The sequence below is a fragment of the Sciurus vulgaris genome, assembly GCF_902686455.1.
Source record: "Sciurus vulgaris genome assembly, chromosome: 4".
NCBI lineage: Eukaryota > Metazoa > Chordata > Mammalia > Rodentia > Sciuridae > Sciurus > Sciurus vulgaris.
The window spans coordinates 78,864,285-78,875,022 of NC_136464.1; the positions used below are offsets into that span (position 1 = coordinate 78,864,285).

At 38.2% G+C, this 10,738-nt stretch overlaps 1 protein-coding gene across 1 annotated transcript; it reads left to right on the top strand.

The window, feature by feature from the left end:
- Window positions 1–5,548: 5,548 nt before the first annotated feature.
- On the top strand, window positions 5,549–7,347 carry LOC306659915 (ubiquitin thioesterase OTU1). The gene has a single exon (XM_079137876.1). The coding sequence runs from the start codon at window positions 5,636–5,638 to the stop codon at window positions 6,545–6,547; it is 912 nt and encodes a 303-aa protein (XP_078994002.1). The 5' UTR covers window positions 5,549–5,635; the 3' UTR covers window positions 6,548–7,347.
- Window positions 7,348–10,738: the final 3,391 nt, after the last annotated feature.

A 10,738-nucleotide genomic window follows, 5' to 3' on the forward strand; every position in this document is an offset into this window, starting at 1 on the left:
TGTAAGGTACGTCATTGGGATTTTAATTGGAATTGCATTGAATTTGTATAGCACTTTAGGTAGTATGGCCATTTTGACAATATTAATTCTTCCTATCCAAGAACATGGGAGATCTTTCCATCTTCTAAGGTGTTCTTTAATTTCTTTCTTTAGTGTTGTATAGTTCTCATTGTAGAGGTCTTTAACCTCTTTTGTGAGACTGATTCCCAAGTATTTTATATTTTTTGAGGCTATTGTGAATGGGGTAGTTTTCCTAATTTCTCTTTCTGAAGATTCATCACTTATGTATAAAAATGCGTTGGATTTATGGGCATTGATCTACTTTACTGAATTCACTTATGAGTTCTAAGAGTTTTCTGGTGGAATTTCCAGGTTCCTCTAAATATATAATCATGTCATCAGCGAACAGGGATAGTTTGAGTTCCTCTTTTCCAATTCGTATCCCTTTAATTTCTTTGGTTTGTCTAATTGCTCTGGCTAGAGTCTCAAGAACAATGTTGAATAGAAATGGTGAAAGAGGGCATCCCTGCCTTGTTCCATTTTTTAGGGGGAATGCTTTCAGTTTTTCACCATTTAGAATGATATTGGCCATGGGCTTAGCACAGATGGCCTTCACAAGGTTAAGGAATGATCCCACTACCCCAATTTTTTCTAGTGTTTTGAGCATGAAGGGATGCTGTATTTTATCGAATGCTTTTTCTGCATCTATTGAAATAATCATGTGATTCTTAACTTTTAGTCAGTTGATATGGTGAATGACATTTATTGATTTCCGGATGTTGATCCAACCTTGCATCCCTGGGATAAAACCCAGTTGATCGTGATGCACTATCTTTTTAATATATTTTTGTATGCGATTTGCTAAAATTTTGTTGAGAATTTTTGCGTCGATGTTCATTAAGGATATTGGTCTGAAATTTTCTTTCCTCAATGTATCTCTGTCTGGTTTAGGTATCAGGGTGATATTGGCTTCATAGAATGAGTTTGGGAGGGTTCCCTCCTCTTCTATTTTATGGAATACTTTGAGAAGTATTGGAATGAGCTCTTTTTTAAAGGTTTTGTAGAACTCGGCTGAGAACTCATCTGGTCCCAGACTTTTCTTTGTTGGTAGGCTTTTGATGACCTCTTCTATTTCATTGCTTGAAATTGATTTATTTAAGTTGTGTATGTCTTCCTCGTTCAGTTTAGGTAATTCATATGTCTCTAGAATCTTGTTGATGTCTTCGAGGTTGGCCTGCATCCTTAACAGCCTACCAAAATACATACTGGGGATAGTTCTGTCTGCATTGGTTGCTTATTTAGCTGTGGTTACTTTCCCTGAAAAAACTAGAAAGGATAGTTTGTTCATATCCAGATGGGTTCCCTCTGTACAGCACCTACCACATCACTTTGGGATCATAGATATCCAAAAATGTCTGTTGAATGGATTGATGGGTTTAGAAATAGATATAAAGCAGTGGGAGAGACGTACTTGCACAAGTTTCTGTGCCAGCCCTCTTCTTCCCTGCTTAACATTCATTTAAATTAAAAAAAAAAAAAAAGAAGCAGCAAATCATTCATAAGAAAAGGCAGCCTATTTTAGGAACATCTCAGCTTACTTAGAAAGTACTGTGCATTGCTTTTGAAAATGGATTGAACATTTAATATGAATGTTTTATGCAGTGTTAGTTATTTTTCCTCTTGCCACCAAGCTTAGATTTTAGAAGTAGGAGCTTTGTAGTGTCATAAAAAGTCAGTTCCTATTTTTGCTCCACAGAATATTTGATACTGCTGATATCATTATTTCTAGTGTTAAAACTCAAGTCTAGTAGAGTTCAGAGGCCTGGGAAACAGAAGGCTTAAGATGTGCTGCTAGTGACGGGCTCTGGATGGGCCACTTGAAGTCTGGGTCTGTGTGTCATCATCTGTCAACTGAGAGGCTGGGACTAGAGGATGGATGAAGTTTTCCAGTCTTCAAAGGATGAATGGAGGATTTTCTCCAGCAGTGTCTGGGAAAGATGGGAAGATGGCAACATGGCCTGTTGAGGAAGTGTCTGGGTCAGTGAGTTAGTCTTAGCTGTATACACAGTGACCATGAACTGGTGTTAAGTTGATTTGTAGAAGCTATAGGTTCTTATTCAGAAGATTTAAGAATATATATGTTTGGTTTCTAAAGAGCCCATATTGGGAAAATTCAGATTAAATTTAGTGTGCTTTAATTTTTATTGTCTCAGAATGATTAATAGATAAAATCTCCAACTTGTGTGTGTGTGTGTGTGTGTGTGTGTGTGTGTGTGTGTGGTACTAGGTACTCTCCCACTGAGCCACATCCCCAGCTCTTTTAATTTTAAGACAAGGTTTCATTAAGTGGCCTGGGTTGGCCTCAAACTTGTGATCTCTTATATCAGCTTCCCGAGTTGCTGGGATTACAGGTGTCTACCCCAGTGCCTGACTAATGTGTCCCTTCAAACATGTGTTTTAAGTAATGTCTAAGTCTGACATATCTTATGTTACATATTCTTGTTGAAATTATTTTATGATGGGTAAGGCTCATATAATGTTCAGAATTCTCCTGCTCTTCTACATGTGAAGCTGGCCAGAGCCTGATTACGATTTAGAAGATTGTTACTTTGTTGGTAAATATTATGGATGATAACCTCCCAATGGCAAGACTCAGTCTAGGGAGCCTGTGTAAGGCATCTGGAGACCACGGGACAGGGGGATGCATACCAATGCCAAGGTGGGGTCTCTCCTAGGGCATGATGCCTGGTCCTGCTCAATCCTTCCCCATCCTCTGTCAGAAGAACATGTGATGGCATTACGGGGCATGCACCTCCCTCTGCACTAGTTATTTGTAGCTACCAAACAATCGATATGGCACACACTTGGAAGCATGATCAATTCACAGGTTACCCCACCATTTCTCTGGGTCAGGAGCTTGGGCCGGACAGCTGGGGCCTAGGCAAGACTGCAGTCAAGGTGTCAGCTGTGGTCACCATTCTGTTTTTTGAAGCTTGGCTGAGGAAGAATTAGCTTCCATGCTTGTGTAGTTGGCAGGTATCAGTTTCTTATGGGTTCTGGACTGAACATTTCAATTTCTTGCTGTCAGTTGGAGGTTGCCCACATGTGGTTGTCATGAGGCAGCTGGTAACATGGCAGTGTGCTTTTCAAAGCCATCAAGGGAGAGATGGTTGCAGCAGAGTTATAGTATTATTATAGACATTGTAATTTTATGTAATATAACTACATGTGTGCTGTCATTTCTGCATTATTCTATTGGTTAAAAGCATGTTATGAGAGGGGATTACCCAAGGCCTGGATAAGATACTGAGATCAAGGGGCCACTTCAGAGTCTGCCATAGCTGACACTGGCCAAGACTGTGAGTTCTCTTTATTCTTTCCTGTTTGTGCATTCTCCTACTTAACCAGAAGCATCTATCTATCTTTCTTTCTTTCCTTTCTCCTTCCTTCCTTTTGGTGTGGTGCTGGGGTCCCCAGCCCCAAGGAACATGTTTTTTGTCTCTTATGTTTTAATCCTTTCTTCTGTTTTATAGAGAATTCAGCAACCTTGAGTAATTTTTTCTGCTCTTCCCTGTTATAGAAATGCAATGAAAAGATAGCTGGAAACTGCCTGAGGAAGAAACTCTTGTGCTCTTGGGGGCAATACCTTTGCGTATGTGACAAGTTCTCTGAGCAGGTGTTTCTAAGTCATAATGTGGCTTCTAGGAAAAGGCCACAAGTGAGATCTCAGTTTTTGTGTTTCTGATCACTTACTCTGTGTGTGTGTGTGTGTTTGTGTATGTGGTACTGGAGACTGAGCCCAGGGACACTAATCTATATCCCCAGTCCATTTTATTTTTATTTTGAGACAGAGTCTCGCTAAGTTGCTGAGGCTGGCCCCAAATGTATCCTCCTGCCTCAGCCTCCTGAGTTGCTGGGATTACAGGTGAATGCCACCACCATCACTTGCTCTGTAGGCAAGCACCAGATTCCAAAACTAGTTTGCTTTCACATGCTGGATCTCATGCAGTTATATATAAAGAATGATTAGGAAGCACCGGGACTTAAAAAATCACAGACAGGAATTATATGGCCACATTGTTCTTTCTAACAACATCATCTAAGTTGATTGCTTCTCTACCATCACTACGGCCATTGCTCTGTATTCTTTCAAATGAACTTATTCATAATCATCCCAGCCCCAGTGCTTAGCACAGTGTCTTCTGCTGTGAATGGGTAGGTCACTGAAGTTGTTTGTTGAAGTCATTAATTCTTTTGAATAATCAACCACAGTTGTAACAGATTATCATTTGGTGATGATTTTGATTCTTTGAACTAATCTGTTAAAGTATTTTCCATGGTAGCAAATAAAGTAGTCTTTTTCAAACATCAGAAATAACTGCACTCAAGGAGACAGATTTTCTTGTGAATACTGTGTGCACTGATTTTGAGGGTAAAAATGAGTATTCAACTGATTCTGAATAGTCAGCACAATTATAGTGAGTCCCAAGGAGGATGACTTGGAAGGGGTCCAGGAGAACCTTGTTTAGATGTAAAGTTCCAACACTTCTGTTTAAAGTTTCTATGACCTCACCTGGTAGATTTTTTTTTTTTTTTTTTAAGCAAAGCTGACAGAACCATACTGTCACCAATGCAGCTGTAATGTGGTGTGAAGATAGCCTTTATGATAGGCTGCTTGCCCTTCCAGTATGGCTTTTATCTTGCACAGATGCCTATTGGAGTGCACAGTATTACAGTGTGCACCAGAAGGATTAGCACTGATGGAGATGACTCATTCTTTCCTTTGGAGAATTTGACATTGAAGAAAAGAAAAAAAAAAAGAAAAAAAAAAGAAAGAAAGAAACTCAGTCCTCATATGAGAGGCCAAAGCTTGGCTATTGTTTTGTTTTACTTTGTTTTGCAATGCTGGGGGTTGAACCCAGGGCTGGAGCCTGCTAGGCAAGTGCTCCACCAGTGAGTTACAAACCAGCCCCCTCATATGAGGATTGCCAACAAATGAATGACTAGAACTTTCTATTTGCTAACATTAGTAAAGGCTGCCAGCTATGGTGGGCATTTTTACTTAACACTCCTTCTCAATTGACTTAGAAAAATTTTAGTTGTTGTCAAAACTATAATTTGAGGACTGTAGTTGAAGCTCAGTGGTAAAGCACTTGCCTCACATGTGTGAGGCACTGGGTTCCATCCTCAGCCCCACATAAAAATAAATAAATAAAATAAAATTGTGCCCATCTACAACTAAAAAATTTTTTTAAAAACCTGTAATTTGAACTTCTCTTCAAAGAATTCATGTATGGAATCTATGACCTTAATGGACTGCATACCATTTTCTGTCACATTTAATAGTCTCTACCATAATCAAACTAGTAAGCACGATAATTGCAGTTTTCTTTTGAGAACATATTGTATGATGGGCACTGTTACATACATTATCTCTAAATTATATAACCATTCTTCAAGGTAGGTATCATTGTCCTTATTTTAAAGACCTGGAAACTGAACTTTAGATGGAATAAATTTTTCTGCAAAGATCATGCTTGAGGCAGCTGGTTGCCCCGGCGGCGTCTCCCAACCGGCTGGCGGGACCAAAGCTGGCCCTGCGGGTGTCTGGCCTGCGGGCGGCCACGCCGACACAATGTGGCGGCTCCGCTGCAAGGCCAAGGATGGCACCCATGTTTTGCAGGGACTGTCCAGCCGAACCCGGTTGTGGGAACTCCAAGGCCAAATTGCCGCCATCACCGGGATCGCTCCCGGCGGTCAGCGAATCCTTGTCGGATACCCGCCCGAGTGCCTGGATCTTAGCAACGGGGATACCATTCTGGGGGACTTGCCCATCCAGTCAGGTGACATGCTGATCGTTGAAGAAGACCAAACCAGACCCAAAACTTCACCTTCGTATACAAAATATGGTGCTCCTAGTTATGTCAGGGAAACTTTGCCTGAGCTTACCAGAACCGTGGTCCCAGCTGACAACTCTTGCCTCTTTACCAGTGTATACTATGTCGTTGAAGGAGGAGTCTTGAATCCAGCTTGTGCCCCTGAGATGAGACGTCTCATAGCACAAATTGTAGCAAGTGATCCCGACTTCTATAGTGAGGCAATACTGGGAAAAACAAATCAAGAGTACTGTGACTGGATCAAAAGGGATGATACTTGGGGGGGAGCAATTGAGATATCAATTTTGTCTAAGTTTTATCAGTGTGAAATATGTGTAGTAGATACACAGACAGTAAGAATTGATCGTTTTGGGGAAGATGCAGGATATACCAAAAGGGTTCTACTGATCTATGATGGCATCCACTATGATCCACTTCAGCGAAACTTCCCTGATCCAGACACCCCTCCTCTGACCATTTTCTCCTCTAATGATGATATTGTTCTTGTACAAGCACTGGAATTAGCAGATGAAGCTAGAAGAATGAGACAATTTACTGATGTAAACCGCTTCACCCTGAGATGCATGGTGTGTCAGAAGGGATTAACTGGACAAGCAGAAGCAAGGGAACATGCCAAGGAGACGGGCCATACCAACTTTGGAGAAGTGTGATCTATGCATAATGAGGGTTGAAGCCTACTACCTCACAGATCCAGAAAGCTCTGGGTTTTCTAATAAGCTATTCTTAACCATGAAGAACAAAGGACACAATGCTTGAACCATCCTTTTAACTTAAACCACTAAGACACTGAAATTCCTTGTTAAGATTAAAATTAGTGTGCAAGTTTACAGATGTGTGTCTACAGTGGTGATACATGCCCTGGTTCTGCTGGGGTGACAGAATAGGTGGTCCTCAGCCACTTACTGACACTAACCTGAAGATTGGATTTTAGTATTACAAACTAAACTTGTAGAAGAAAACATATTTTGGGTAATGTGGAAGGCCTCATGTTAAGGCCATTGGACATAAACCACAGTGTCTCCAGTAATTGATTCCTTTTAATAACTGAGTTAATAGTTTCTAAATTAAGAATTCATCAAATGAAGATACTCAGAATTGTCAAAACTAATTTTATATTGCAATTTGTTAGACTTTGTAAGTGTGTACTTAACCACTTATAAGTACAGCAAGCAATTTTTGCAGGGATAAGTCTATTCCTTGAGAATGTTATCTAAACAGGAACTGATAGGGTCCTGTTTAAGATTTCTAGTGTATAAAAGTAGAATGTATGAGGGAAAAGGTGCCTGAAGCAGCTTATTGAAGCTTTAAAAGACCATTGGCCTCATGTTTTAATGCAATTTATGTTTTAGTGTTTGTCACATTGGACAAGATTTTTAAATTAAGCAGGGTATGCTATTTTAAAGTTCCTTGAAATTTGAGTGCTAAATTTTTGCTTTTTTTTTTTTTTTAACATACAGATTGACCTGGAGGGCTTTAATTTCTTTAGCCTTTTTGTTAAGAGCACTTCCTCCAAGAAAAAGTCTTCATTTGAAGTGATAATGCTATGCCTTGGTTTGGTTTTTTAAAAGCGCTTTTGCATTTCTAACCAGGGTTTTTGTGCTGGCAGTATCCCTCCATTAATGCTCTTTGGAATATTCCATGTTACTATAAGTTAGCACTTATCTTTCATATTTTATTTTGACCTTTGAACAGTTTTAAAGTAATTGGTGTAATTTTTTCACTTCCAAAATATGTAAGTTTTTAAATCCTTGCCTTATTCAGCTTTCTGAATTCTGCTTCTTCCTGATATCAGATGTGTAGCCATTTGCTTGGTGAACTAATCCTCAAGGCACACCCTCTAAAACTTAGCTTCACTACAAGATCTTCCATATAAAGTTTCCTACCTCTTAATTCTGAAGATCAGGGATGCTAAATTATAATTTGTTATATATTTTACACAATGTGAAGAGGCTTAATGTGAAGTTTTGTTATCTCGTTCTCATTTTTTATTATCTCACTTAGAGAACCAGTGGATACTTTAAAGCACTTAATAACTCCACATATCTTCTGGCAGATGTTTTAAACCTGAGATTCACCTTTAGCGCTTTCACTTGGTGAAGATGACGTAAAATTAAGGAACATTAAGGTGAACAATTTAGGAGGAAATTTCCTTTAAGGAACGATTCACAAAGTGTGCTTCAAATCATCAGATGACATTTCCTGAGTACCTTTTGTGTGCACAGCTGTTTTAGGCATTATAAATTATTATTATAGGTATGAGTTGAAAGTGTTTCTTTTTTACTGAGCCTTAAAAATAACACTTGTGAGCTTATAATACTTAATGTTTGACAATCATCATATGAACAGATGATACGAAAATCTCTTCATACCTGTCACCTGGTCTAGATGGTTTTTGTATGTCCTTTATTTTTCCCCCAGAAAATATTAAATTGAAAACTGTAAATGAAGATTATACTACTGGGTAGCATCCATCAAATTGAACTTTTATCCATCATTATTCATAAAATTTGCTTTCCTTTCCTTGCCACTTCGGGAGCCAAATTTGATATTTGTTTACTGAAATTTTAGATCTAGAAGTTTATTCATGTGACAAATATTTATTGAGTAATTTATAATGTGCCTGTCATGTGTTATGTTTTGATGTTTCCCAGCATACATTTTTGTCACTTTAAAATTGAATATATGTTATCTAAAAATTGAGTATATGTTATCTACAGTAGATAAATTTAAAACATGGAAAGACATAGAACACTGATAATTTATAAAATTAAGCCCCTTCATTATAATTGTAAAAAAAAAAAAAAAAAGATCATGCTTGAAATAGCACAGATGTGGTTCATACTGATTTATTTCAACCTGTATTAAACCTGAATGCATTTCTCATGCTTTTAAAAGGCTTCCATGTAAAGTACCCAGCTTATAAAGCCATAGTTACCCAAGGAGCACATCCCGCTTAGTGTCAGATATAATCTACAAATCTTTGATTCTTTGGTCCTTCCCTGGTATTTTCATTGATGTTGGCAAGTTCTTTCTTTGTTACTAGGGAAGTGCTCTGGATTTATGTGATGTTTGTTCCATTTCCTCCCTTCTTAATCCACTTCCTGTCCCTTTACCCCTTGTGGTTTAGGTAACTTGAGGTTTTTTTTTTTTTTTTTTTTTTTTTTTTTTTTTTAAACTGGGCATTGAACTCAGGGGCACTCGACCACTAAGCCACATCTCCAACCCTATTTTGTATTTTATTTAGAGACAGGGTCTCACAGAGTTGCTTAGCACCTCACTTTTGCTGATACTGGCTTTGAACTCACAATCTTCCTGCTTCAGCCTCCTGAGCTGCTAGGATTACAGGTGTGTGGCTTAACTTCAGGTTTCTGCCTTTTCTTTGGGTACCTGATGTGACACTGTGGTACTCCTGTATATAGATGGAGCCATGTTACAATTATTACTTGTCTCTTCTCTCTGAGTCAACATTGAGGCTTGAGGAATGATAATTAACTTAGGTTCCGATTTTATCAGTATTGTCTACTTGGAGCTGTGTGTTCTTCACATAAAATGAGCAATGGTTCTGGGTACAAGGAAGGTGTTTTTATTTGGAGCCCTTTTTTGAAGGAAAGAAAGCAGAAAGTCCCATTCCCAGTTTGTTGACCCTAAAATTTTACAACATTAAAAAATCAAAGTAAGTACATTGTTCTGAATGATTTCCTCTTGGAAAAAGGAAGGTACTTTGCTCCACACATGCTATAGAGAGCTGGAAGGAGGTCCCTGTCTCAGAGCAGCAGCTAAGCCCTCAGCCCAGGCAATTAGTCACTCACTTTTGAGAACTTAAAAGTGGGTGGGGCAGAGAGAGAAAGAGAAGGTGCTTCTCCTTCCTAGGAAATGGACTGTAAATCTCTTCCTAAAAATTCAGTGGAGGGTATCCTAAAATATCTCCACCCCAAGCCCTACAGTGGAAATTGTGCTCTTTAATTGTTTTTTCTCTTAGGGTGATTTTCTGTTGTTATTCTTTCTTCTTCTTATTATTATTTTTTCAATTAGAAAAAAAGGGAAGAGACGATTATTTTTCTGTGTATTTTGGGTGTAACAGAAGAAAAAACTAATATAGTAGAAACTGAGGAATGACCTTTATGAGACATATAACCAATCAGATTCTTTCTTCTTGTGACAGGTGACGGAAATGTACTGGAACAGCGGGAGAAGCTGGTAGCCTACAGGAAACCAAGATGACAAGAATTTTTAAAAATAATCTGTGAGTAAGTTTTAGTTAGTGCTTTGGAATTCTTTTAACTTAACAGGTGAATTTGTTTTAAGACGTACTGTTGAAAGGACAGCACAATCAAATAACTTAAAAGTGTAAGGGAGAAAATGTTTTCAATAGTCATTGTCGAACACTTCAGAAAATTAATGCTAACATTTGAGACATTTTATTTTTGTAAAATTCTTTCTGGGTACTGTATATCATTTTTAATTGGGTACAGAGGTTTAGTGAATACAACTAAAGTATTTGAAGAATTAAATGAGAATTTCTTGCACTAGTTCAACATTTGAAACTTTGAATGTCCCATCTGAAATGCAAATGTTCTTGGTTCCATTGGTTCCATGGGACCCATTTTTCACTCAGATAGCTTTTGTGGATTCATTTTACAAGTAAATATAAACAGACTTGATGAATATGAATAAAATTGGATTCTTTGTATCTTCTCCCTATCCCCATTAATGTTTGTTAATTTTTTGACAGTTACATATGGTTGATTTTGGTTTCATTATAATGGTAATGATAATGATAATGGTAATGCTTGTGGTAGCTTAGGGGAAAGACCATACATTTTTGACTCAGACATCTCCAG